The sequence below is a fragment of the Symphodus melops genome, assembly GCF_947650265.1.
Source record: "Symphodus melops genome assembly, chromosome: 8".
Lineage (NCBI taxonomy): Eukaryota > Metazoa > Chordata > Actinopteri > Labriformes > Labridae > Symphodus > Symphodus melops.
The window spans coordinates 26,431,318-26,459,227 of NC_136698.1; the positions used below are offsets into that span (position 1 = coordinate 26,431,318).

Genomic DNA, 27,910 nt, shown 5'->3' on the forward strand with positions numbered 1-27,910 from the left:
AGAAAACTAAATTTAGCTGCTGGCGTCCGTGCGTAAAATGACGCTGGCGCATCGACGCACGAACAATGGTCGTGGACTGAATACTAATCCAGTTCAGGCAGAGACAAACTGTTCCAAACAGTGAAGTCTGCTTTCGTTAAAGTTTGACGGAAATATTTGTCCAAAATGACGTTAGTCTACTCATAATGGGGTTTGGCAAGTTCTAATATCTTTTCATTCTGCTCATAAATAATAATAATAATAATAATAAAAATAAATAAATATCGTTTATTTTATCTGTATACATTTATAAAACCAAAAGTAGTTTTGGTGTCTGCAGAGAACATATACTCTTAATCAAACTGAACTTACTTCACATGAAATGAAAATATGAACCTGAAGAAAACCAATAAGTGACTTTTAGCTACATCGTAGCTCTACACATTGTGTTGGTTGTGTACCTCCTCAAGTATCATTACGCACTCATTACAGAGAAACGGACCATCTGCAGGGTTGTCCATGAACTATGTCTCCGTCATTACGCGCACGGTTTAGTGTAGGCTACTTTGCCGGCGCTCTATGAAGAGGGTGTAGGCCTACTGCACTTTATGAATAATGAAAAAATGACGTAAACAATGCGGTCCTCTTTGCAGCTCGGGCTCGAGGCTGGAGGCGGGTGCAACGAGGCGTGATGCGGCGGTGACGTAGATTCAGTCGGGGATCTTTAATCCTCTGCCGCAGCAGCACAGCCGGTAACCGGAGGAGGGGGTAGCACGGTCGGACAGGAATGGACCGCACAGGCTAGGCTAGCCTACAGCAAGGCCGAAATAGCTCGGTCTTTAGATAGATGAAAATATCACCGAGGAAAAGCGAGATTAGGACCAGAACGAGCCGACTATCCGCACAGGCCAGACCCCCTCCTCTCTGCCGCTATACCTGAAGCCTTTACATTGACATTCTGCTTTTAAAAAACCGTGGTTTTACTTGTTTTTTTAATCCATAATAGTAGCTTTATTTTAAAAGCAGATTTCGGTATCGATTGACCGGCAGACGGATCCAACGCCTCGTCTGATCGGTTTCCTTTCCCCCAGTTCGCCCTTCAGCAGCGTCGCCGCGTCCGTGCCGTTCCTGTCAGCTGCTGCGCATCAGCAAAACATGCAGGATGAGCTTGTGGGGTTGACAACCACGCAATTACCCCCGTCAACCGACGAAAAGGACAGCAGCAACAGCAGCACGGTCAGCAAATCCGGAAACCAACCGAGCCAGATCGACAGGCAGAGCTGCCAGCTGAGCTCATTCAGTCCGGATTATAACCAGAACCAGGAGGAAGCCTACACAGAATTCAACCCAGAGCGTTTTATCCCAACGCAGCCTCCCCGTGACCTTCAGCACAACCGACACATACAGCACATCGACTTTAGCCCCTCACAGTCCCCTCTGTCCCCGGGACACTTGAGCCACCTGCCCGTGCAGCGCGCTGCCGACCCCCGCGGGTCTCCAACGGAGGAGACAGAAGCTGATGCTGCGTCGCCATCGCCCACTTCCGTGAATCCAAACAGGCTCCAGATGGACTCCCCCATCGCCCACCATATCAATGGCAATGGCAGCAGCGCCGGCAACATGCTGTCCGGAGGTCTCAGCGCCGCCTTTCCCAACCTCCCCACCCAGGAGCTGCAGACCAGCAGCGTAGGCGGCTCTTCCTCACCTTCCCTCCCCGGGTTCGGCACCCCCTGGTCCGTCCAGACCAGCTCCTCACCCCCTCCCGCACCCATCAACCCCATCCACGCCAACACCATCAACCAGATGCCGAACACCGACTCTGATAACAGCTTTTACCCAGGTATCCCCTCCTCCATCAACCCGGCCTTCTTCCAGAGTTTTTCGCCGGTGTCAGCTAATCCGTGCGCCGGGATTAACGTGCAGGGCTTCAGCGGTCCTTTCTCGCCACAGATCAACGTCCCTCAGCAGCCGCAGAGCCGCAGGTCCCCGGTCAGTCCGCAGATGCACCCCCAGCAGGGAGCCTTCCTGCAGCAAAGGAACAACTACAACCAACATCAGGTGAGCTGCTGCTGCAGGGCTGCATGACAGGAGCTCTCAGCTCTTATTGATCTGTTCGGAGTCAGCAAGGAGGCCCCGGGCAAACACGGCTCATGTCTGAGTGAGGAAAGCTTTTCAATCATCCCTCATTTTCAGTGAAGGCCACAAGTGAGGTGTTCTCAGGTTAGGGAGCGTCTGCAAATACGCCACAGCCTCTAGAGCGTTGCATGCGTTTGTACATTATGTTCCCCCTAATCTTTGAGAAATAAATAATCTCATTATTACAATCCGGTCGTCAAACATTTGAGAACAGAATCCTTTCATTTCAGAATGGGGGGGGAAAGAAGGAGGGGGGGGTGAATAAGGGAGCATCAGTGAATCTTGCCGTTGTTCTCTCCAGAATCAGCAGTGGGATGTGGTCACATGACTCCAGACCATCCCTGCCTTGTGGTTCTTTCAGTGGGAACACAAAGGCTGCAGGGTCTGCTGTCCTAAATGGAGGCTTCTTGTTTGGTTAAGATGAGAACATCCAGTGCTTTGTGAGTGTGTGTTTGTTTTTGTATGGGTTTGAAGACTGTGAGGAGTGTATAAGCACTCCTGGAGGTTCTTCGGAGAACTGCAGGGGGTAATGCAGATTATTTGAATGTGATCAATATCAGCCATACGCAATTCAAGAATTTATCAGTGCTGCACCCGAATATCTTATTTACAAGGAAATTATCAGCTGACTGTGGAAAGGCTTACGTGACATCCTTTGGGGAAATTGATTCCTGTCTAAAGAGCAGAAGCAGTGCAGCTGAAACATGCAGAAATACATGTCAATGAAATAAAACAAGGGTCTAAAAAACTGGTTATTGGAGCTTGTTTTGGAGCTGGTTCAGAGCCCTGCTCAGGCTTATTAGCAGGGAGAAATGAGCTAACAGTTTTCCAATCAAAGCTGATCAGAAGCTAATATATGTGTGTGTGTAATTTAAAGTGGTGAAATACAGTGGAGGGCTGTGAGCACTGAGAGCACATGAAGGCTGTGAAGGTGCGGTAGTCTTGAGCTGACGTGTCAGTAGCTTCAGGTTTCTCAGCTGGTTTGCATACAGGGTGTGTATGCAAGTGTGTGTGTGACTGGGTGTGCCTTAAAGGCCATCAGTGGTGTCACTGTTTCAATGACCTTTAACCCCGCAGTTTTGATTGTGAGTCCTGTTTAAATAAACAACCCCCGAAAAATGGATGGGACTGATATCATTCAAATGTTTTTTTGATTCAAATATCATTGCAAAGTGCCGGGTTGTTATTTTGGTTTCAGGGTGAGAGGAGAAATCCAGCAACACAATCGACACAAAAAAAAAATCTTCTACAGAAACCAGCCATTTTAAAAATGGGTTTAGATCACGCTGCATTTTCAAATATAATTGTGTTGTGTTATTTTTCAAATTGATTTTTCTATTCATTATTTTAAACTAAATCTACCATATTTTGAATGGTAGATTTAGTTTGGTGAAGCCACTTTATTTGACTTGCAAATATATTTTTCCATCTTACTTCCATCAGTAGTTCGTGTGAAAGTGAAAAGTTATGGCCGACAAAACAATAAAATGAACTTCTTGTTTTTATAATCAAGTCAAAACATGGAGAATAAAGTTCAACATTCAGAATTTAAAAAAATAATCAGGTGAAGGATTTTTAAGTCTTTGGACGTAAACATGAATCAAAAATAAAGCATCCTCTGTATAGCTGTTAGCAACACAAACACAATGGCTTTATATTATAATATGTTATATTCTCATTTTAAATGAAAAATAAATCACTCTGTTTTCGATGGCGGGGGCCATGAGAGGCTTCTGACGGTGGTCGGTTCATTGGAAGAAAAGGGGAATTTAGGTCACGTACGATTGTGAGCGTGCGAAAAAAACAAAACAGAAAGTGAATTGTCCTCTGTGTGAGATTTTCACGTGAAAGCACGCTCGAATAAGCCTGATGTGGTTGAACGTATGCGGTGCCTCCAGGTAGAGGCAGAACGTGTGTAACTTACACTGGTGGTGTCGCAGCACACGGGATACTTAGTATTATAGTCTTAAAGCCCTAAATCTTCTTATCCACCCCCCACTGCAGGAGCAGATCAAGCTGGGCTGTGAGAGAACAGGACGGATAGGATATGAAATGAGAATAATATGATATAGGTATTAAATGTGAAGAATACGATTAAACATGAGCCTTACATATTTCCCCTCCATCTGTCCTCTGCAGCCGATGGTGAAGCCCTCTCCATGGGGCGGTCACCAGGGGAACGGCTGGGGCTCCGGGGGGATGTCCTGGGGCCGGGACCACCGCAGAGGGAGCGGCATGGGCGTACCTGGCTCGGTGAGTCACGTCTCGCCCCTGAAGAAGCCCTTCTCGGGCAACGTCATCGCTCCTCCCAAGTTCCCACGCTCTGCAGGATCCCTGGGGCCGAAGTCCTGGCTGGAGGAGAACATGTTCCGCACAGACAGCAACAGTAACAGCTTGTTGCCCCTGCAGGTAAATGTTTTGGGTTTTTTTTCACTGCATTGTTTGGTGAAGCTGATAATGGTGCATGGTTTGTTTATAAGCAGGTACAGCGTGTGAATCAGAAACTAGAAAGGTGGGAAAGAACCAGGTGAATAAGATATTGAACAAAGAGAACTGTGGAGAGTCAGTGTGTGAGAGAAACTGCCCACTGACTCTGCATGTTAAGATGTGAATGAACATAAAGAGCGTCAGCTGGGGTTTGCACTTCACAAAGACGGGGGAGTTTGAGTTTAAAGCTGCCTTAGCGCTCCATCTAAATCTGTGTCAGAGCTCACCTGTTGCACCGCGGAGGCTGCAAGCTTTCAGACGGTGGTTAATAATATTCAAAAACTCTCCAGATCACTTAAAAAAAAAATCAAAAATAAAGTCACAATTACGTCGATAGAATTAACATTAAAAAAAAAGACAAATTACAGGATGTAGTGGAAGAGACTGATCTGACTAAATGTGCCAGTTGAAAAAGATTTAAACATGGAGAGAGAGTGGACAGGCGTGAGTGTTGATGTGCAGGAGCGGGGCCAGGTTATGTACGGCCTTTAAGGTGACCAGCAGAATGTTATTATTCACGTTGGCATTAAGTGGAAGTCGGAGAATAATTCAGTTTACATCCAGTGAGTCAGAAAATTGAATTATTGTCAAGGTACGGTCATGGAAGTTAACTTCATCCACCTTAAAGGCATTTCTCATTACGTGTTTCAAATCCCACATAGAGACAACATATATCCAGAACAGCTGTGAGCATGTGAATACTGTCATAGTTGTTTTAATTCTCATAAAAATTAAAAAAAATAAATCATTCTGGTGATGCAGAATGATACATAGAGATAATAAATCAGATAATAAATCCACGGAGCGTCAGAGAACGCTTTATAACACAGGACACTCATGAAGCTATAAATATGGTTGGACTTATATGAAACAAATATAATCACTGTGAGAATAAACACTTTTATAACAGCGATGATTATCATCAGCGTGACTCATGATAAAATGGTGTCATCGTCACATGCTTTCACTGTTACTATGAGCTCAAATTATTTGTGATATCAGTGCCAAGAAATGCCGAGCTTCCTATTCCAGGAAGCAGGTCGGACTCGGTGGATTGTTCATTTCCATAAACAGTGTATTGCTGAGAATGTTTCAGATTCCTGCTCTTTTCCTTCCTTCCTTTTCTGTTCAGTGTTTGGCAGTCAGTGACACGTCTCTGCTGTGTCATGTGTTTCACATCACACCGAGGCCGACCGAGGTGAAGAGTGGTTACTCAAACGTTCATCATGTCAGCGTTAATGCTAACAATGTAACCCTCAGACACAAAAAGCCGTTTCCACACAGCAGTCCGGTACGGATCGGTACGGTTTGGTTCGATTAAGCCTGATCCCGTTTGTGTTTCCACAGCCACCCGTGCCCTATTTGGTAGGCGGCGTGTAAGCCGGATGACAATAGCCACTATGTAAATAGCATCACATGATAGCAGCTAACCGCTAACCGCTAACAGCTAACCGCTAACTGCTAACTGCTAACTAATAAATTCAACAAAGGAGAAAAACGCTACACAAACAAAACCAACGCTGGAAAACATCCAGCAGTTCATCTCCTCTGTCACTGTCATGTGACTCTTTATTACAAGAACTCAATCCAGCTTTGTTTCAGAGAAGGCTGTGAGCGGCGAGGACAAATACACACGGAAACAATCAGCTGTGTGTTACACTCAATTCTTTAAACACGGCAGAGTTTTGTTTGCCGATGTAACATGGGAAGTGGCGATTCTTTCGACCAATCAGCAGACTGCAGTGATTAGCTCCACCTTTTCGGGTCGGCTCCACATTCTTGGCACCCCGACGGAAGGGTCCCAAAAAGTGGGACGGTACGGATCGGTTATTTGGGAATCTTTCCCGGGACTAGTCTATGGAAACGCTGCAAAATGCGTGCCGTGCCGAGACGAACCGAGCCGGACTGCTGGGTGGAAACGGGGCTAAAGAGAGGACATGGACCTGACCCCATGTGTTTGCCAGTAGAAAAAACCGTTTTGCTGATTTGTGACATCCACGTTAAATCAGACGATGACACGCTGCTGCTGCTCCTTGTGATCGCAGCAGCAGGTTAGTGCTGAGTGTGCACATCACGGAGGAGCTCACCGTCAGAGCCAGCCGTCCTGATGAGCTTATTGATCCTGCTGGCGGTCACTGCGCTCAGCTTGCTGCATAGATTCCCACAGACAACACAGCTCGAACACCATCACTATCACACCTAACTGAGAAAGACCTTAACACTCCCCTCTTCGCTGCTCGGACTCCTCATTCTCGGCAAATCGGATTTATCGCTGGTTATCGGTGAAATATGTATAAAATGTCTTTTAAACAGGGAGCATCTATAAAGTAAAGAAACAGGAGAATAAAAGTAAATAAGCTGATGCATGATGATGAAGTGAACTGAGTAAAGACGGGGAGGACACAGAAGAAGAGGGAGGTCATTACATGGTCACACAGTTTGCATTGCTCCATGTTAAACCAGTTCACAGAGTTTGCATGTAGAAAAGCAGCTGACGGATTATACAACAAAGAAATGCCAATGTAGGTCGCTCCCATTAAACCATTAAGCGCCTTGTGAACTAGTGCAATAATCCTGCCAATAAAAAGCTTGAATTGTGAATTGTGTAATGTGATGTTTAAGATCACACCTGGAAGAGGCAGCGAGGGAGCACACGAGCTGAAGATGACCGTCGTGACGAGTAAAACAAACATGAACTCAGCATGTGCAGCTACATGTGCACAGTCATACACACCCAGGTTTCTTCATCATGTTTTCTACTCCCTCTTTGGTCATGCTGACACCTCCCTGTACGTGTTGTGATATCAGCACAGACACCGTGAGGAATGTTTCTACTTTGAAAGGATTCTACCACACCTGATTGGATAACCTGGAAGCAGAAATAGAAGTCTTATGCACCTGTTATCATTTCTGGTTTCTAACTAATATAAACTTCTGCACACGCTCTGACATGCACTATAAGTCATTGTCAGTATTTGCGTGTAACTCAGACAGCGCATGTTTGGAAGGGCGGAGTCTGGACAAACGTCAGGACTTGATTTTGCCGTTTCAAATGCAAAAAAAATAAATAGACGTAGTTTCTCTTTTTCCTCTCGTGAACAAAGGCGAGTTTTGATACAGTTGAAATTTATGAATGGATTGTTTTGAAAGAGCGGGGAAATAGCATTAGAGTGTGATAATCTCCTTGAGATCAATAGAAGAACACGCTGTTCAGGGTCTTGTTGGGTAAGGGGGCATTATTTCTGAAATGAAGGTGAGAACTATGTCACTGATCAGCTGGTGATCTCATAACCTCCACCTCGTCTCTTCAGCTCTTTATGTTTTCCGTCGCCCGTCTCACGCTGGGAAGAAAAAAAAAAAGAAGATCTTTCCCAGAATGAGCTCTATAGCAAATAAACCTCCAGACTCAGAAAGTGCACAAATATGGAGAGAATGTTAATCCACGCGTGAGCTACTCATTCTCCATAATCTCCAGCATGTTAAGCCAAATACCCACACTCCAGGAGCTTTGTTGTGTATAAGCCAGCTCACTGAAGGAGTGTGTGAGAAACGTGCGGAGTCAGACGTGCATCATGATTTGTTTTCTCCGCTCGCACTCCTAACGATATAAAATCCTCGGTGTTTTTCAGGACCGGCCCAGAATGTACGACAGTCTGAACATGCACTCCCTGGAGAGCTCTCTGATCGACATCATGCGAGCCGAGCAGGACCCGATGAAAGGTAAGACGGCCCTTTCCCTTTCTATCTATGTCCTGTGCGGCGGGCGGGGGGGTCGAAGAGAGGCGATCGTGTTCGCTTTAGTTTCCTGACATGGGTGCAGGGAAGTGACAGAGCTGTGTTGTTTTTCCACACACACACCAGCTTATTTTCTCCCTGCTGAGAGCTTAATACTTCTGCCACCGGCTGCACATTTACAGCTCTGATCCTGACGCTACTTAACCTCAAGACATCGGAGATCATTGCTGCAAATGTGTGTACTATGGGACGGCGTTTTCCGGAGGATCAGGCTCGTGCACATTACATTACCTGGATGTTTTTTAAACTTAAAGACGTATAAATACACCTGGGTTTCTTTTGAATAATCCATTAAGGGTTTTGGCAGCTGTGGGCAGAGGGTGCGCTGTAGTGCGACGCTGCCCCGGCCTCCTGGGCTCAGCTGCTGGACATCAGAGGAGCAGTGTCAAATATCTGCTCCACTCTCCCCCGCCCCGCTCGTAGCTCATTTACAGCCTCACAGACAGGCAGCTACATTTCCACATTAAAATATGATCCAGAAACAACAACACACACACACACAACATGAACTGCAAACAAACAAATGGCCTCAATGGTTTTTTTGAAGGTTCTTAGACATCAGAGCTCGAGGTGCACCCTCCTTCTTCGGGCAGGTTTTTTTTGTTTTTCCTACCCAAGCAGATGGAGAGGACATGGGCCAGTGTGCACAGCAGAGAGAAGGGGGGGGGGGGGGGGGGCGGACTAATTTTAGATGTGATCACACTTTTACACGCTGGTCATGACAGCCAAGAGACGAGAGGGAAGTAGGCCGTGCAGGGGTGCGCTCGGCCATTTATAGCAACGCCGCAGCTAACAAAACAGTATTTTCAGCAGCAGGAGTCCAAATCACAGGAGCTGCAGTGCTGAGGTGACATGTAGCTATTATAACACAACCAACACTGCTTAGTGGAGTCTGCCATGGCAATGTGTCATTTGCACACTTTAACACATGTATATAAAAAATCAGGTCCAGCATGAAGGCACAAAGACGTGTTGAAATGAGCAGCATGCAAGAAGCTGAATGAAGAGACATCACAGCCTGGTTTGTGAAGAAGGAGCACGGTGAGCCTGTTGCTTTGTACAATGACAGAATCTGACGACAGCAGCTGCCTTTGCTTTGTTCAGACTGACGCCCCAATCAGCGACTGTCTGACGTGGTTGTTAAGGTCGCTGGTGTCACGTCTCGAGTGACGCAGGAGACACGTTGAAACGAGCGAGACGTTCAGATCACGTTTGTGGTTTATCTCATGTAGTAAAAGAAACGAACTACATACAATCTGGATGTCCTGAAAAGCTGATTTTGGAGGTGCGATGTGAACAAGACCAAAGTGCACAACTATGTGCCAATATCTATAATGTCAATGTAAATATCAATACTTCCACTGAAGCTCTCTGACAACAGCAGCTGAAGTAATGCTGGTGTGTTAGCATACTTTTTAAGGTTAACAAGAAGGAAAAACACATGCAGATGTCTTCTCTCTGCTTCTTTTGTTTCAGTTTCTTTAAATGCTGTGAGAGCTGATTCAGCAGCCCGCTGAAACTCTTTACAAGCACTGCCATCATTAACTGAGTTAACACACAGTTTGTCCAAGCCCATTTTAAAACACACAAAATGACCGATGACTGTTTGACATATAAAATATAGATGTAAAATGTTGCAGGTTTGAATAAGCTGAAGTCAAGGTAACCTTTATGTCATGAACATGTGATCTGATGATATTCAGCCACGACTTCCATGTCTCACATGATCACAAGTCTCGGCCCTTCAGAGCCGGATTCTCTGAGCTTCTCTTTAAACTCTCCTGTGTGTGTGTGTGTGTGTGTGTGTGTGTACGCACACACACACATCATCAGCAGGGATAAGGGGAGCTTTGTTTCCTCGCAGACATGTGAGACGGCTGCACACACACATTCACAGACAGGAACTGTGGTTTTATGTGTGTGTGTGTGTGTGTGTGTGTTGTGTGTGTTGTGTTTGTTTGTGTGTATATTTGTGCGCCCATACACACACTGGCCTCGTCACGTCCTCTCCATCTGCTCTGTGTCTCATCCCTTTGTGTGTGTGTGTGTGTGTGTGTGTGTGTGTGTGTGTGTGTGTGTGTGTGTGTGTGTGTGTGTGTGTGTGTGTGTGTGTGTGTGTGTGTGTGCGCGTGTGTGTGTGTGTGTGTGTATCTCTCATGTCAGGCCGTGTGGGATGCCCTAACCCCGGGGCTGACGGCCTGCTCATGCTCAATGGTAATTATCTCTCAGCATCATCTCCCCCCTGTTGCAGATTCTGCAGCGTTCCCATCATGCATCTGTTTTTTGATGAACCTTTTTTCACGTTTGTTCTCGGAGGAACAATGAAAGCATGAGGAGAAGTGTTCTCCGTTAATCTTTAGCGTCGCTAGACACACTCACAGTTGCACAAAGAGGTCGCACAAGGTGACGCGTGCTGCTGGTAATCTGCTCTCAAACATTTTTCTGTTTGAATCTTCAGGGTATATTTGCTGTGAAGGGAGTTGCACTTGTTGACCTGGGTCCATGTTGTTGTTGTTGTTTTTAAGTTACATATTTTACTATGTTAATTTATTTATTTTTACAAAAAGTTGAAGATTTGCTCCAGTAGCTTGTCAGCCTGAACACAATGACTGATTTACGTCCCTGACAGGATCCCTGCAGAGACACACCTCTGTGTTTCATTTAAAGCTTTGTAGGAAAACTTTAAATGAAGCTTTTTTTTTTAGGTTAAAGAACCTGGAATCTGCTGCTTTGATTGGTGAGATTTTTAGTGTGATTTAGTGTGACGGTTGAGGATTTTAATTCCGTTATGAATCTGGCTCAAATCAGACGATATCGATACCTGTTTCGTTACCGCGGCAACAAGAACAATAAATCCTAAGAAGCACAATAATGGTAAATATCTTGCGTTGAATTGCAAACATATTCCGACACACTGCACACTGTGTGTGTTAAATAGTTTCATCACAGACCTGCTGATCTATTCATCAGGAGATCCGTGACTCTGATATTCCTCAAGGTTAAGACGCCACGTTGGTCACGTTGCTTCAACAGGACGATTTGTTTTAACAAAGCAGGTGTGTCACTGCAGGGATCCTTCGATGTGCTTTGATTTGCTGACTCTTCAAAGTTATTTTATCTGTTAGTTATTTACACCTCCAAATATGTGAACAAAGTGGCATCAGTTGAAACGTTTCCCTTTTAATGGTCGTTTTTCATAAACGTGTTGGAGTCACTTTTTCTTGATTCGTGATCATACTGAAGTTCTGAGTCGACTCCCATCATGAGAGGCGTTTGAAAGTAACCCATGACTTTGAACGCACCATAAACTTATAATAAGCTTCTTTAAACATGTAAATTATCAATCCCACTTGGAACATTATATATATATTTTTTTGTCCAGACATACTTGGGAACAGACGGCATGTTGGTGTCAAAAAATAAAATCTTCTTCTCGTATAACAGCCTGAACAGAAATCTGGGTCAGAGAGTATTTGTGAATAATTACAACATGTTCTGATTGTTTCTGGAGTCTGTGTTTTTTCTCCTGAGACGCAGCAATCACAAATTCATTTTTTTGGCTCAGCGTCTCTTCAGGCTGAACATGCAGCTGCAAACAGCCTGGTTGTCCCTGACAGAGGACGTCCAGGGCTTTTCACTGATGTAACACATGGGGAGTATTTTTGGGTTTTCAAAATGGCTTCCGGTCAGATCTGACACATTCTTGTGGTAAAACTGCAGTATGGTTGTTAACTTTCTGGAACAGAGGAATGATTGTAATACTCCTGTGTGACCAGCAGGGGTTTGGGGAACATCTCATTTCTGTGTTGTGATGTGAAATGTTGTTTGTCCTCTTAAACACGAGGCTGATTGTTTCCTATAGTTTGATCTATCATAAGATTTGATGATGCATTTTCTTCGATATGCAACACAGCTCATTTCATTGTCAGCAGATGAGCAGGCAGTTATGAGATCATTCTGCACATTTAGTTCAGTGGAGGTTTATGTACAGTGTGTGTGTGTGTGTGTGTGTTTTGCTCAGCTGACTCTTGAACTCTGTACTTTTCTACACGCAGCCAGGAGCTATGGGAGACGTCGAGGTAAACTTCCTACAACACGCCTGTTCCCTCGTGGCTTCTTGTGGCAGCAGCATGCTTCATCGTGTGAAAGCAGAGCCGTGTCTGTCAATGTGTGTCGTGTGCACTTTTGCCCAGTGAACTATTTTGGCTATCAAAAAGAAAAATCCTTTGAGTGTGTTGAGTGAATATTTAGTCATTATATATTTTAAATCACTGCGGCTGTTGAGCCTCGGCTCCCAGAAATCATGAAGAAATAAAAAACTGAAAATATGTCAATGGGCAAATCATTTGTGAATGAATTAAAATCTAAAGGCTTCACATTAGTAAATATTTGATCTGATATTATTTGAGTCTCTTTAGACACTCTTGCTTCAAAATGCTCTTCGTTAAAAACCTGATACGTCATCGTGGCACTTTCTCTTGATATTGTTATTTGAGACAAAAACTAATTATACATAAGATGCATTCTGTTCCCTCTGTATGTGATGTGCCAGTGTATACTGGCATAGTGGACCAATGAGCATGGTTATGCTGCTGTAGTGGACTCACACACACAAACAGCTCATGCAATTCTGAATCAACCAACAAGACCTACAACCCAAAAAAAGAAAAAGAATCCAAATGTACAAAAGAGTTTGAAGAGTATTTTGAACATGAATCTCTTTGTTGAGTTTGACTTTTTTTTCCTGTTTTTGTGTCGTACACTTGAGGCGTCCGTGCTGCTGAGCGATGTTTTTAACAGCCTGCTCCCTCCACGCTTGCTTTTCCCTCCACACATGCTCAGAGTGAAGCACGCATTAATCTCACCGTGTGAAACTCTAATAAAGCAAAAAAAACAGGACTTCATAGACGGCCTGTGTCATCGCAGTGATTTACAAATCCATGAGTGCTGCGGCTGCTCTCCACATGTTTGTGACGTCTTGTGTTTGATTGTGTGAAAGCCTGTGAAGTCTTAACCTGCTTTTGTCCCCCCCCCTCCCTCCATCAGGCCGCTCCTCGCTCTTCCCCATTGATGATCATCTCCTTGACGACGGCCACGGCAACCAGGGTGTCCCGGGAGTCCTCGGCTCCCCCAACTGTTACCCCCACCAAAACGGGGAGCGCATCGAGCGCTTCTCCCGTAAGGTGTTTGTGGGAGGTTTGCCTCCCGACATCGACGAAGGTGAGGACAAACACTTCCACTCTGTCTCAAAAGGACAAATCTCCCCACCTGTTTCCTCAGCCATTATTTTCTTTGCACTTCCTCCTCAGATGAAATCACCTCAAGCTTTCGTCGCTTCGGTCACCTGGTGGTGGACTGGCCTCATAAAGCAGAGAGTAAATCCTACTTTCCACCCAAAGGTACTGTCCTGTACTGTCATTTAGAATAAGCTTAGCCGCTGTGAAGCTAATGCTAACGCTAACGAGTGAGGAGACATCATTTGATGATGCTTAGAGAGACAGACTTTGTTCATTAGGCAGAGAGAGACTACAAACATCTTTTTAAAGCAACATGTTTCCCTTGACAAAAACAATCATGTTACCACACAGAGCAGCAGATTTGAGCGAGTCAGCTTCCGGAGCGACTTCTTCTTATTTATTTTTCGGTCTGGATGCAAAACAATATATACTGTATATATTATTTTTTTGAAACTCTATTTATCCCTGTGGGGCAATTAGCGCACCAAGCGTTCGACCACAGGAGCAGCGAACTGCATACACCCTGACAGAGCAGGGGGAGCAATTCAGGGTTAAGTGTCTTGCAAAAAGGACACATCGGACATGTTGCTCGCAGGAGCTGGGGATCGAACCCTCGACCTTCCGGTTGAGAGACGTGATTCCGGTTGAGAGACGTGATTCCGGTTGAGAGACGTGATTCCGGTTGAGAGACCAATATTTGTAACAAAAGCTAAAACATCAACAACTCCTGAGTTCTTCAAGGTAAAATGATTGTTTTTGTCAATTCAGTCTGGAGGCCTTAAAGAGTGGATAATTCCACGTGGTGTCGTGGGTCATGTTGGACATGAAAATAAAATGGGATCTGATTCATTCATTCATTCAAAGAAGAAGAAGAAGAAGAAGAATATCCTGAACGTCTTTATAAACCGGTCCCTGGACACTGAGCCTGTGTTTGTGCGTCTGTTGTTCCAGGCTACGCCTTCCTGCTGTTCCAGGAGGAGACGTCTGTGCAGGCTCTGATCGAAGCCTGCATGGAGGAGGACGGGAAGCTCTACCTGTGCGTCTCCAGTCCCACCATCAAGGATAAACCAGTGAGTTCATCAGCACCAGCTCACTTCTCCCACTCAACTGCAATCATAGACATGTTACTGTCATGATTATGAGACAGATTTGACAGCTGAGTTTGTCTTTGACTCCAGGTGCAGATTCGACCCTGGAACCTGAGCGACAGTGACTTTGTGATGGACGGATCTCAGCCCCTTGATCCCCGCAAGACCATCTTTGTGGGAGGCGTCCCTCGTCCCCTGAGAGCAAGTAAATACTCCGACTTTATTATTTGATCTCACTTAAGGATGAAGTATTTATTCAGACCTTTGGAAGTCTGATCTGCAGCCAGACTCACGTTCTGTCTTTTAACCCTGTGTTCAGTTGAGCTGGCCATGATTATGGATCGTCTGTACGGCGGAGTGTGCTACGCAGGAATTGACACAGATCCAGAACTGAAGTATCCCAAGGGGGCGGGGCGAGTGGCCTTCTCCAATCAGCAGAGTTACATCGCCGCCATCAGCGCCAGATTCGTCCAGCTGCAGCACGGAGACATTGACAAGCGGGTACAGCCTTCCCTTCATCTACAGGAATCTAAAATTAGTAAAAAATAAATCAGTCTGTGTGTGAATGTTCAGGAGGATGTGCATTTCATAGTAATGACCCTCCCATTTTATTTTCTTACGCTTGGTGTCTCACCACGTCAGGTTGGAGAATGAAACTATATTTTCACACAACGATAATAAGGGATAAAAAGCTGTCTGTGGCTCACTGGCCCTCATGATCAGACGCCATCTGACAAATATCCAGTTTGTGATCGAGGTTTTTTTTTTTTGTCTGTGTATTAAAGTGTCCACAGTCCAACTCGATGTCAGTCAGAGTTATCGAAGACTTCATCGCCTGCAGCACTTTCCTTCAGACGTCTGTTTATAGAAGTTAAATGGTTGTATGAGGAGTGCGCAGGGATTGTCTCTGTATTCTGCCCATGTTGCTCTCCACTTCAAACTAATTGTTTTACTCAGCAAAATCACAGCGCACCACTCGACTTCCTCTCCAACCAGAAACCAGTCGAACTCTCAGTGACACGAGACCGTGGCTCTTTAGCTCTCTCTCAGCGTCTGAGGTCACAAACACGGATGCTGCTGCTCTTACATGTGTTGAACTTCAATGTGAACATTGTTCACGCTTAACGATGGCAGTGAGACTCAAACCTGAGACATGAACTGTAGAAGCAGCAGCAGCTGATTCGAGGAGTGTGTGTGTGTGTGTGTGTGTGTGTGTGTGTGTGTGTGTGTGTCAGAGAGCTATCAACATCACAGAGCACAAAGCAGCTTGTTGTCATGGAGATGGACTTTTTATTCGGGCTGATGGAATCGGCTTTCCTCTCAGAACACACACACACACACACACACACACACACAGTGTATCAGTTCCTGTATGTACTCATTCATGTGTTCACTGTGTGTGTGTGTGTGTGTGTGTGCAGGTGGAGGTGAAGCCGTACGTCCTGGACGATCAGCTGTGTGACGAGTGCCAGGGCGCGCGCTGCGGCGGCAAGTTTGCTCCTTTCTTCTGCGCTAACGTCACCTGTCTGCAGTACTACTGCGAGTTCTGCTGGGCCAACATCCACTCCCGCGCCGGCCGAGAGTTTCACAAGCCGCTGGTCAAAGAGGGCGCCGACCGCCCGCGTCAGATCCACTTCCGCTGGAACTGAAGACGGCGGTGAAGAAGACACAGTCCGAGGGAAGGGAAAAGAAACACTGGCTAACAGGAAGAGCATCGCTCTGCCTCTCCCGCTCTCCTAAGCTATCAGCTATCAGTATAATCCAGTACGTAACACTATACAGTATATACTATATATATATCGATATATCTTTTGTAGCAGCCAAACACCACAAGCCTCAGTTTTTCACCAAAACCCCCCGTCACATCTCAGGCTCTGACAACTCTACAACTCTTTTGAGGTACTTTCATCTTTTCTAAGAGGAGATTTAAAAAAACAAAAAAAAGAGAGAGAGAGAGAGAAAAAGAGAGAGAGATTGATTTTTGTAGGTTTTTTTATTCTTATTATTTTTGTATGTCAGATTTGAAGTAGATACGGGAATGTTTTGTTTTTTTTGCATGGGGGCAGCTTGTCTGTCTGTTTGTCTGCTGCTAGCCACCCTACAGTGCATGTCGTGCACACTCGTTTCTGGGAAAACCTTGATTCTCCAACGTTGACGCCTAACGCCCAGGTCATTAACCAAAGGTCGCAACGAAACAGCATCAATTTGACACATTTCTCTGCCGCAAAACAAACGGTTGTTTTCTAACGTTGCCATGGGCTCTTTCTTCTTTTTAGAGGGTTTATTATGAAAGAAAGACGATAGGGTTATTACTGACCCTTTGAGTGATACCTCAAAACACTGAATCTGGTTTCAGCAACATTTATACCTAACAAGCTATTTTAGAAGCTTTGCTGCTATATATGAATATATATATGAATCATTGTGTAGGTATTATATTTAATGCCATTTATAAACCAGAAATCACGTGAAATAAAATGCAGTATGCACTCAACCACTAAGGGCCCCCATTGCCATGGAAGGTGCATGACAATAGGTTAGCTACACAATTAGCATGCAGGATAGATGTGTGAGAGAGAAACAATTTAACCACTGAGATCATAAAATGAAGACATTCAATTTAGTGAGTAGCATGACCATATATTAAACAATTGCCTACGAGGGAAGAAAAAAAAAATCGGACAAATATTTTAAAAAAAAGAGAGAAATATTTAAACTTGCATGCATCGATGTTTATCCGTTGTTTGATCCGTTTACATACTTAACGATAAATAAAAATAAAAAAAAGATATTGGTTCTCGTGTAGACTTAGCAGACGCCATCTTTCTGTAACTTGATGGCTCGTATGGCAAAAAAAAAAATCCTGTCGACAAGCAGAGTGGTGTTCAGTGGTTTGTGTTTGTGTCGTCCCCCGTGCTGTGTGACTGTTTTTTAATCTTAGACTGAGGCTCTAGTTTAGTTACCAACTGATGATGATGATGATGATGATGATGTAGAGAAACACCAAAATGACTCTGCCTTCACCCTTCCTGTCTCTGTATAGTTCCAAAGATTCACCTGATGTAGCGTTTCCCCCCCCTGAACAGGTACAAACCAACGACTCCATCTGATCCCAAAGGAAAGGGAGAGCGTTTTAAAACTTGGGCACTATTTTTTCATGCGTTGGGCATTCAATGGCTAAAGAGCGTTTGCTCAAGTTGGCTGCTTTTGCTTGCAGTAGTAACACCAGCTGAATCCCTGCTTTCAAATACGCCCCACTTCAAGTCTGTCCACTCCAAATGTTTGTTTCTGCCACTCGACACCTCGTTCTCAGTTTCGGACAGCCTGATATAAAGGATCCCTTCAGAGATGGATCTTTATTAAATAAGGTTTTTAAACGCAGAAACAGACGCCATCTTGTTCTCATCCAAACCCCCACAGGAAAAACTAAAGTAGTAAGTTTAGCCTTCAGAGCAGAGGAGTGGCTGGTTTCCTGCTGACTCAGACTGGGCCGCCTTTGTGTGTTTGTGTCTGATTGTGTAGCATCCGATCTTACAATTTAAACACAAAAGACTCACAACAACAACAACAACAACAGACAAATGAGCAAGTTAAACACATTGAAATGGCCGGTTAGGTCAAACACGTCTGGTGGCTTTAAAGTGAGCAACGTGACAGCTCCATGAGATGTCTGCTTTTTTTTTTTTTTGTTAAATATGAAACGCAGTCTCTGTTGGGAACATTTCCATCATTTTTGTTCGTCACTTAGAACAGCAATGCGAGTCTGTCGGTGACTTAAACGAGCCCTTTGAGTGGATGTCCTTTGGTCTGTCATTAAAACCTGTTTTTGCTGCTGCTGTAGGTTGAAGACATCTCCTAAAGTTATCCAAGAACGTTTTGTAACACCGAGTCATTTAGACCTCAAACACACAAAATAGACCCCGAGTTAGGAACTCCCAGTTCCCTGAGTATCATATTCTTTAAAGACTGGTAGAAGGAGTTGGGCTTTCGTGCTGTTTGAGTCCAGGAGAGCTCGACGGGAGTTCACCGACTGAACGATTTCAATATCAATTACACTTTTTTTTTTTTTTCTTTTTTTTCCCCGATTGTTTGTTTGTTGGATTTTTCACCCTTGAACTACTCTTTAAAAAAAAAGAAGAAAAAAAAAACATTTTAGGGACAATCTTTTTGTGCGGACGGTGACCCAGCCGTCCATTTAGTACTGTAAACGTGTGTCGCTCTCGTGTCGTGGTGGTGTTCGTGCTCCACGCCCCCCGCCGTGTGCTCCTCCGTGTCGATGTTCAGGCGTCAAAGTGTACTGTTACAAAAACCTTAATGAAACTTATTTACTTAATAGTCCAGTCAAATTTGTCTGTGTCAACTACTTACCCATCACTGGCCCTACAGTACGTTTTTTATAATATATATTATGCACTACTTTTCTATAAGCCCCTCACCCGTTTTACTTCTAATCCACCCCCCTTAAGTGATTTCAGTGCAGAAGCCTCCACCTATTTATAATTCTACAGATGATTTATTAAATTTTTTATTTTTTCATGATTACTTATTTAAGATGTAGCGTGACGCAGTGGTCTTAATTTATCTATATATTCTGTATGAGTAGAGCAGGAATCCAATGTGTTCTAATATATTCTGATGTAGTCTGGATGTTGTCAGGACCGGGAGCGTGGAGGTACACGCCCGGCTCCCGTCGTCCCCCCCCCTTCCCCCGTGCCCCCCCTCCCTCCCCGTGGCTTTATGTTCTCATGATGCGAACATGTTTGAATATCGTCACCTGTAACACTTGACTCGTGCTGTTTTATTGTGAGGTTCTATTTTCTATGTTGAACACTGTTACTTGGTTCTGTGCGTGTCTTTGTTTTTGTAAAAATCATATTTATTTCACTATTTTTGTAGACAAAAAAAACAAACTATTTGATTTTGATTGTATTTTTCTATTTAAATAGGACTATTATACAATTTATTTCCCCCCTCTCTCCCCCCTCCCCCCCCCTCTCTTGTGCTAATTACGCCCAAAAGTTCTGTTGGAAGACAAAGAGTCACGTCATAAACATCAAAGTTTTTGATATCTTCTTCTTTTGATACACGCTGATGACACATTTCATTTGAAGGATGGAAACATGAAGGTTTTATTCTATTCTTGGAAGACACTTGAGATTCTCCCCTGTTGCATCGAGGCCTCGGCTGCCTGTCCTCATAGATGCTCTGAAACTTGAATATAACACATTTTGAAAGGCTGACTAACCTCGAATCTGTGTTGTGATGTGCAATACTGTTTCTAATGTTTGTATAAAAGTAAGAACTACAGTGTAAACCTTTTTAATGCAGATTTATTTTTTTCATTGCATATTTTGCAGATTTCTGATCCACAGTGTCATTTTTTACTGTCAGAAAAATAAAACCCCGTTTTTTCATTGCAACTATTTTTAAATCCAGATATCTTTGTACTGATGTAAATGATTGTAGTTATTTTGGATAGTGTTTTGCTAACAAAAGGAGAGACTTTTTCATGCATATTTCTATTTCATTTCATCTTGTTTTATCCCACCTTTTGTTTCCTTTAATAGTAGCAGATTTCTTGGAATAATTTTTTCATATTTAAATGTCACTGGTATTATTTTGTATTTTTATGTGGAAATACACTATATATAAATTTTAAATGCTAATTGCTAATATATTATTTGAAGTTTAATTATTTTTAAAGCTAAATATTTGTAATTTTATTGTTAAAGTGACTAATTTCTAAATCAGAGTTTGTGTATAGATTCACAAAAAAAGTGGTTTATGAGGTGTTTGGATTGTAATTATTACTGAATGGTTCTTTGATATGCAAATGAATATCATGTTTATTTTTATTTTTGTTGGTTTTGTATTTAAATGGGGTGTTGATTACAATCTTTTTTTTTTTCTTTCACTTCCTGAATAAAGACCCATTCTGTTTGGACACAACTTGGCTGCTGCTGCTGCTTGAAATATGAAGGAAAGCCTTTAAACAAAATGTCCACAAAACGCACTTAGTGACAATAATCCTTCAGTATTTAGAGCTGCATGTCTATAAACTGAAATCAGTCACCATGAGACACTTGATTTATGAAGTAACACTTGTCAAAAGTCTCTAAATTACTGATAGAAAAGCAGAGTTTATGTGTCTTTCTCCTGCTCTTTGTGATAAAGCTGCCGTAACTGTGAGGTAACAATAAAACATTAGGAAGATTTTTCAAAGTTTCCCATCTGAGAATGTTAAAGCCGCTCACACCAAACACACGAGCGTGCTCTGCATCAGTGCTGCTGGACAAACCCAAAGACAAAGTGCTGGGGAGGAGATGCATCACGCCGTCACCGTCAAACTGTATTTCTCTGCTGTCTTTGTTCAACTCGTTCAAAAGTTAGCCTCCTCTTCTTCTACTCTGAGGAAGGAGTGTGATTCAAACACCAGACAGAAGCAGGTCAGTGACCCCACAGACACCGAGCTCTAATAATTCTTTCACAGATAACTAACTCATGGAAGGCTTTTGGAGACGAGAAGCAGATCTCAACAAATACAAGCAAAAAGCCACAGAGAAATAATGCCAAACCCTTAAAGGGCTGCCATATATATGTTTGAGCTTTAAAGTCACTACTTCAGCTACTTTATGAATAAAACTGAATAAAAAAAATCATTTTACTTTGATTTAACTAAGAAGTCCCAGTTAGATTAAACATCTCTTTAACTTTGAGATCTGCAGGAAGCAGCCAATCTCAAACACACATGTAAAAACAACACAACATTGAGAATCACACGATTAGGTGTTGTTTTTAAAGGAATACAAGCACCCACTGTAACTCTGTCAACATATTCTTTATGATACTCTTATTAAATAAACTAGATTTATAGAGGCCCTGTGCTTTAAGAATACTCAGAGACGCTTTGACAGAAAACAACAAAAACAAAGCAAAAACTATGAGAACAATATAACACAGAAGTCATGGAAAGGGAGGAGGAGGGTGACAGTCTGAGGTTGTAGTGTTGAAGAGGTGAGTTTTCTTGGAGGAAGTGTGTAAGTCTCTAATGTTCTTTTTTTCAATGACAGGTCCAGAGGGTGGGAGCTCTCTGGAACTTCTTTATCTTTCATATGTAAAGATGTCAGTGTGTGTCATGTTATAGTTGCATTAGCACTGCCTTAAACAACGAGTTGCAATCACAACCTTTCCTTTGGATCATAAGTCTAAAATCAGCACTGTGACGTCACTGATTACAGTCAGCGCGCACACCGACACGCGCACCAAACGCTTCACTCTGTGCACGTGCTCCCCATCACTCAGACAGTCCTGACAGTCAGCATCCTCCTCTCCGTCTCCTTTTTACAGCGCGGTCAAAGGTTCACAGCTTCAGCTTATTTAGCCCACATTAATGTGACTTACCGTGTGGTGCGTTGCATATGTGCTCCACTGTGTCCCGTTTCTGTGTGCCAAGCGGAGGCGGCCACTTTCCGCATGATAAATAGGCGGATGTGGCGCTTAATAGTGATCACCTGATTTGAGGAATTTGACTAAATGTTTGTTCTCACATTATCTCCAAAAACATTTAGATTGTGGTGTTAATTGAATTGTTGATTACTCTGCTTAAATGTGTGATATGTGATTCCTATTGGACAGTGGGAGGGGCTTCTCATTTAAAAGATGGCTGCTTGCTGCTTTCATTCAATTCATTCTAGCTGGAAATGATGCCTTTATGGCAGACTTTGCTTTGCAAATACTAAAAAAAGTTTTCTCCTGTTTTTGAACTTTTAGCCTTTTTGTAAATATCTTTCACTGCACCCAGGGAGTCCAGGAAAAATAATAATAATAATAATAATAATAATAATAATAGTAACTATAATGATAATGATAATAATAATAACAATAATGATGATAATAATAATAATAGCACCATCACTGCTTGTTATGACTGTGTTTTTTTCCATCCAGGCCATAGGACCGACACAGATAGTGTAGTTTGACCTCAGACAGAACAAAAACAAACACTATTACTGTATCCAGGCACATATTCATGACCATCTGAAAAACGCTCCACATCCCACTTTTGGGTCCCAACCCACTGCTTAAGAGCCCCTGCTTTAGAGTATAATGCCATTCAGACTTCATTAAGTCTAAGCTTTCTTTTTCTTGCAGCATCGGTGACTTTGTACTTGCTACTAAAGTTTCTAAATACTACAATCACTGGGGTTAGTTTACGCAATAATCAAAATGAACATATTTTCATTGGTCTAATTAATTATTCTTTGACATAGTGTAGCTGCTGCATGCAACCACTTCACAAAATAACAAGGTTTCCAGAGTGCAGAAAGTGTTAAATATGAAGGCTTTAATACTAAGGTAATACTTCATTATTTTGATATAGATTTTTCCATAAGGAATCTTTAAGGAAAGGAAATAATCCAAGAAATCCTCTGACACACATCCACACATCTGTTGTGTTGAGCTCAACAAGACATCCATGACTTCTGTTTTACAGAGCACATCATTTTTCTCCATGATCCAAGCTGCCGACTTTACGTTGAGGGTCACACACTAAAACAATCTTCATGCATGACATAATGTGGCTGAGTCTGTTTGCACACACTGTGCTTGGCTGCATGGTTAGTTGTGTGCCTGTTGGGAAGTTTATGAAGCAGGGAAAAGGGAGTGGAGAGAGAGGGGGAAGAGGGAAGGAGGGGTCGAGGGAGTGCATCTTGCAGCATCTGCAGTAGAGCAACACAGCTGAGCTCGGCACGCAGACGTCTGAGAGCACAAGAAGAACAGGGACGAAGAAAAATGTTAACCGAGGAGTCTAATCATCATAAAGACTGGAATCTGTGCAGAGAGGACGAGGACACGAGACAGTGATAACTGTGATCAGTTTTGGAGATGAACAGCTGCAAACAGTGGGGTAAGAACACTGACCACACAGCTGCAACTGTAATCCCTGCTGCACTTTTATAGACCGGCACAAAACACTTTTATTCATGGTTTTAAAAAAGTGATGCGCAACTGTTGAATTTTGATGTAACATGAAGATACTAGATAGAAATACTTTTAATTACTTTGCTAAGACCTGTCAGCGTTTGTTTTCACTTCAGCCCATGTTTCAGCATGCATGCCTCTAAAATCTTTTAAAATGCACACTGCAGCGAGTGACTTATACTGCACCAGGGACTTTTGTGAGACTTGTGCCTGACATGAATTAGAAACACCTGATCTCAGAGGCTGCCATTGCTTTAAGTGGACACAGACATTTTTCAGTGAAAAAGGGCCAACCAACGTTTTCCCATAATGCTCCACCTGTTCACTGACAAAAGGGGGATTTCTTCTTTTTCAGAGTTTTTATTGCGACAGAATTAAAAGTAGTTTTGTAATTGAAGTGTTTTAACGTTTGAGTGCATTTTCTGCACGCTTTAATCGTTTGTCCTCATGCACTCGACTCGTGCACCCATCTGTGTAAAAGAGCACCATTTCTTAATAATAGCCCCTTCACTAATGTTTACATCATCGCTGCAGACAGAGCCGAATAGGCGGGGTATCCTCTCCCTCTGGACCTCACACTGGCTCTGTGACCAGTTCACTATTAAAAATCAGAAACATGCAACACAAGTGGTGCCGAGGGACTGCGCGTTTCCCAGAACAGGCTTAGCTTGTATGTATCTGTGAGTCTGTCTCGTATAAACACATTGTTTGTCTCATGTGCTGGCCTCTCACACTGCCAGACAAACTAAATGAGTAATGGCAAAGAAGTACAACAAAGACACACAGTTATTTTTTTTAAGACAGAGCGAGTGGTGAATCTGACACACATGTTCCGACGCCTCATCAGGCTCGGACAGCTGGCCAAAGAGCAGATGCACGACTCACATTCTCACGCCCACATGAGCAAGGAACAGACGTGTGTGTATTAATCAAATCGACTAATCCTATCGTCAAGTTTTAATCGATGTCATTTAGAAGGAATTTGGAAACATTTAAAAGGTTTTCCAGGTGGATCTTCTTACACGACCACTGCTGAATCTTTATCTCTGCTTCTACTTTTGACCTCATTATTGTTTCCTGTATAGGCAATATGTTGAGATCCTTGTCTGTGTATATTTCTGTTTGCTCAAGTGCTCCATGATTATGTTCCCCTGACACAGATTGTGCTGGATGTTATGTCATAACTTAGGAATGTTTTGGCAAAAAAGAAAGAAAGAAGAAGACTTGGAACAGAGACGAGGTTTTAGTTTGAAGTCTCTCACATGTGAGCCTGTGGTGGATGAGAACATCAGCGCGAATCAGAAACATCGAGATAGCTTCTCATTATAGGTCGTATCTGATCTCATGTTTTTCACTCCACTGTAAGAGTTTAATTGCATTATGAAACTGGTTACAGGCTTCCATTTCCAATCAGAATCTCTCTAACAGTCTGGCAGCACAAACGTCACACCTGAAAACACAAACTGTGTTGTTCGATTTGAGAAGAAATGATCCTGACATTTGTTTTCAACCCATCACAGAGATGTCTGAAGATGTTCTCTTAATGCTGCCGTTTGTATTTCCAGATGTAAAGATGTGGACATTGATGGGAGTCGTCTGTCTGTGCCACTGTGTGTTTGGACAGCTGTTTGACACCAAAATGAAAGGAGCGCCACGTCTGATCTGCAGCGTCCCTGGGTCACCCGGCCCGCCTGGCAAACCCGGCCCCAGCGGGCCTCCGGGAGCAGATGGGAATGTGGGTATCCCAGGAAGAGATGGCAGAGATGGCAGGAAGGGTGAAAAGGGAGAAAAGGGAGACGCAGGTATAATATGAAACATAACATGTGCCGATAAAATTCCACTACCACGCTGTGCCAGGGTAAAGCTGGCTCTGACATTTATCCCTATTGGCAACTGGCAGGACTCGTATCTGGCCTCCAGAAGAGGAACTCATGAATCCCACAGAGAAATATATAGCCATTAATATCACAGTTATGAAATGATGACGAAGGAGGTGTTTAAGATGAACACCCACTGCAGGCCTTAAGGTGAATGTCAAATCAGAGTAAACAGGCCGTTAAGCATCTGACTCCCAAAGACTATCATGGTGGTTTAGGAAAGAGGGACACGAGACACCACAGCATGTCCAAACACACAACACTAAACAGTGCCGACATGAAGCACCATGCTCTCTGCTGTGTATTTATTGTATACCTGTACATTTTGCATTATTAACATTAATTTGGGAAAAGCATAACAATGTCACGATACAGAAGTTAGTTTTGACCAGATAATCAAATGGACCAAGAGGCATTACACGAGTGCTGCTATATGAGCTGCATGCACTGAATACAGCTCGTTAACGTTACAGCCGAAAGGTTTTCTCTTCATTAAACAATCTGACAACTCAGAATCACATTTAATTTCAGTGGTTGCAGGATAACCTCAAATATACAGATGTACATAAATTAATGTCATTTGGAGACAAACAGCCTGCAGAGTGTATACAGAAATATCAAAACAGAAATATCTATCAGGGTCAGATTGTATAGATTAAAATGTACCCAAAAATATTTTTGAAATTTTAATTGCACATTTAATGGAAAATTAGTAGATCAGTGTTTTTTCTTTTATATTTTATTCTTTTAATCAATACAGCAAACATATTAGTGCTGACCCGTTCCCAAACGTGGTGAAAACATCCATGGTACTGCCGGAGCACCACTGAGCATCACTACGACTTTGTCTGTCACGCAAAGGTTTTATCGTAATTGACTGCAGCCAAAAAAAAAAAAAAAACTCCTGCCGTTATAAAGTGATCCAAAATATTTGAAAAGAATGGATCATTTCATTTCTTCATACTGCACTGTTTCATCTGTGCACTGTGCAGTATAATAAATCTGTCAGGGAAATATAAACTTTGGCACCTTAGTTTTCCATTGTGTGTCTAAGTAGGAATTCAACCAAACACCTTCATAGAAACAAAGTACGTAGATTATCCAACTGCCTTGACAGACAGTGATCACATTGTTTCTTAGCTAGAGGGTATTTACTTTGTAGTGGGCTGGTTATGAGAAAGTGTGTATGAATGAATCAAGCAAAAATGTGCTTTCAAATGTCAAGTGGCTTCGCTCCAAGGTTGACTTAATGCAAGACATTGGGTGGGGTTTAACGTTTCCATTGACAGTTGCTTTAAAGTGAAAAACTGACACTGAAACAAAATGAAAAGAACAGACAAAATAAATCTTCCCATCTTTGTGTAACTGGGCAGAAATGACAATTCACAGGTTTTTCTGTTCCAGGGTTAAAGGGCAGAGTCGGCCCGGCAGGTAAAATTGGAACTCGAGGTGATCGTGGCCCTGCAGGTAAAAGAGGCCCCACGGGAGAAAATGGAGATGTGGGTTTGCTTGGTCCTGATGGTCGTGAAGGAGAGAAAGGAGACAAAGGTGCACGAGGGACACCTGGAACTGCAGGAACCTGCAAGTGCGGCAGCCTGCTGCCTAAATCTGCCTTCTCTGTGGGGATTACCAGCAGCTACCCTGCAGAAAAAACCCCCATCAAGTTCAACAAGGTGCTGTTTAATGAGGGCGCGCACTACAACCCACAGACAGGGAAGTTCATCTGTGCGTACCCGGGCATCTATTACTTCTCCTATGACATTACTCTGGCAAACAAACACCTGGCCATCGGTCTAGTTCAGAACGGTCAGTATCGCATCAAAACCTTCGATGCCAACACGGGGAATCATGATGTAGCATCAGGGTCCACTGTGATGTATCTCAACCCAGAGGACGAGGTGTGGCTGGAGATCTTCTTCAAAGACCAGAATGGTTTGTTTGCTGACCCGGGCTGGGCTGACAGCTTATTCTCTGGCTTCCTTCTTTATGCAGATTCTATCTACTTTGACACACTGGCAGATGAGTATTCATAGATCCTGGAAAGCACATAACAGAAACTGCAGGTCAAAGCTGTTTTATTACACAAAGGTCAAACTCTATTTTTGTATAAGTGTTTGTACTGCTGTATAATATATTATTACTATAGAGACATATCTACTGATTTGAAATATTATTGTTTCATTAGCTTAAAAGGTCTCTGATTTAGATGTTTCCAGTGGATATAAGAGCGATTATAATAAAAAATATACATTGTTGACCCGATTGGAGCTCGTATTGATCTGTTCTCCTTTACAAAATTGCAAAGCATTGGTTCATTTTATTTTCTAAG

At 43.1% G+C, this 27,910-nt stretch overlaps 2 protein-coding genes across 4 annotated transcripts; both read left to right on the plus strand.

The window, feature by feature from the left end:
- The first annotated feature begins 612 nt into the window (after window positions 1-612).
- Window positions 613-17,399, plus strand: cpeb2 (cytoplasmic polyadenylation element binding protein 2). Of its 3 annotated transcripts, XM_079350798.1 has the most exons (11): window positions 613-2,037; window positions 4,255-4,524; window positions 8,232-8,322; window positions 10,561-10,611; window positions 12,453-12,476; window positions 13,444-13,617; window positions 13,707-13,796; window positions 14,586-14,704; window positions 14,813-14,927; window positions 15,042-15,223; window positions 16,144-17,399. In XM_079350798.1, the coding sequence occupies exons 1-11, from the start codon at window positions 1,135-1,137 to the stop codon at window positions 16,369-16,371; spliced, it is 2,247 nt and encodes a 748-aa protein (XP_079206924.1). In that variant the 5' UTR covers window positions 613-1,134; the 3' UTR covers window positions 16,372-17,399. The 3 variants fall into 3 exon arrangements, with proteins under 3 accessions (XP_079206924.1, XP_079206926.1, XP_079206925.1); XM_079350799.1 differs by lacking the exon at window positions 10,561-10,611 and having other exon boundaries at window positions 615-2,037; XM_079350800.1 differs by lacking the exons at window positions 10,561-10,611; window positions 12,453-12,476 and having other exon boundaries at window positions 614-2,037.
- Window positions 17,400-23,462: 6,063 nt separating this feature from the next.
- Window positions 23,463-27,843, plus strand: c1qtnf7 (C1q and TNF related 7). Its single transcript, XM_079350839.1, has 3 exons — window positions 23,463-23,630; window positions 25,270-25,506; window positions 26,986-27,843. The coding sequence occupies exons 1-3, from the start codon at window positions 23,609-23,611 to the stop codon at window positions 27,612-27,614; spliced, it is 888 nt and encodes a 295-aa protein (XP_079206965.1). The 5' UTR covers window positions 23,463-23,608; the 3' UTR covers window positions 27,615-27,843.
- The last annotated feature ends 67 nt before the right edge of the window (window positions 27,844-27,910 follow it).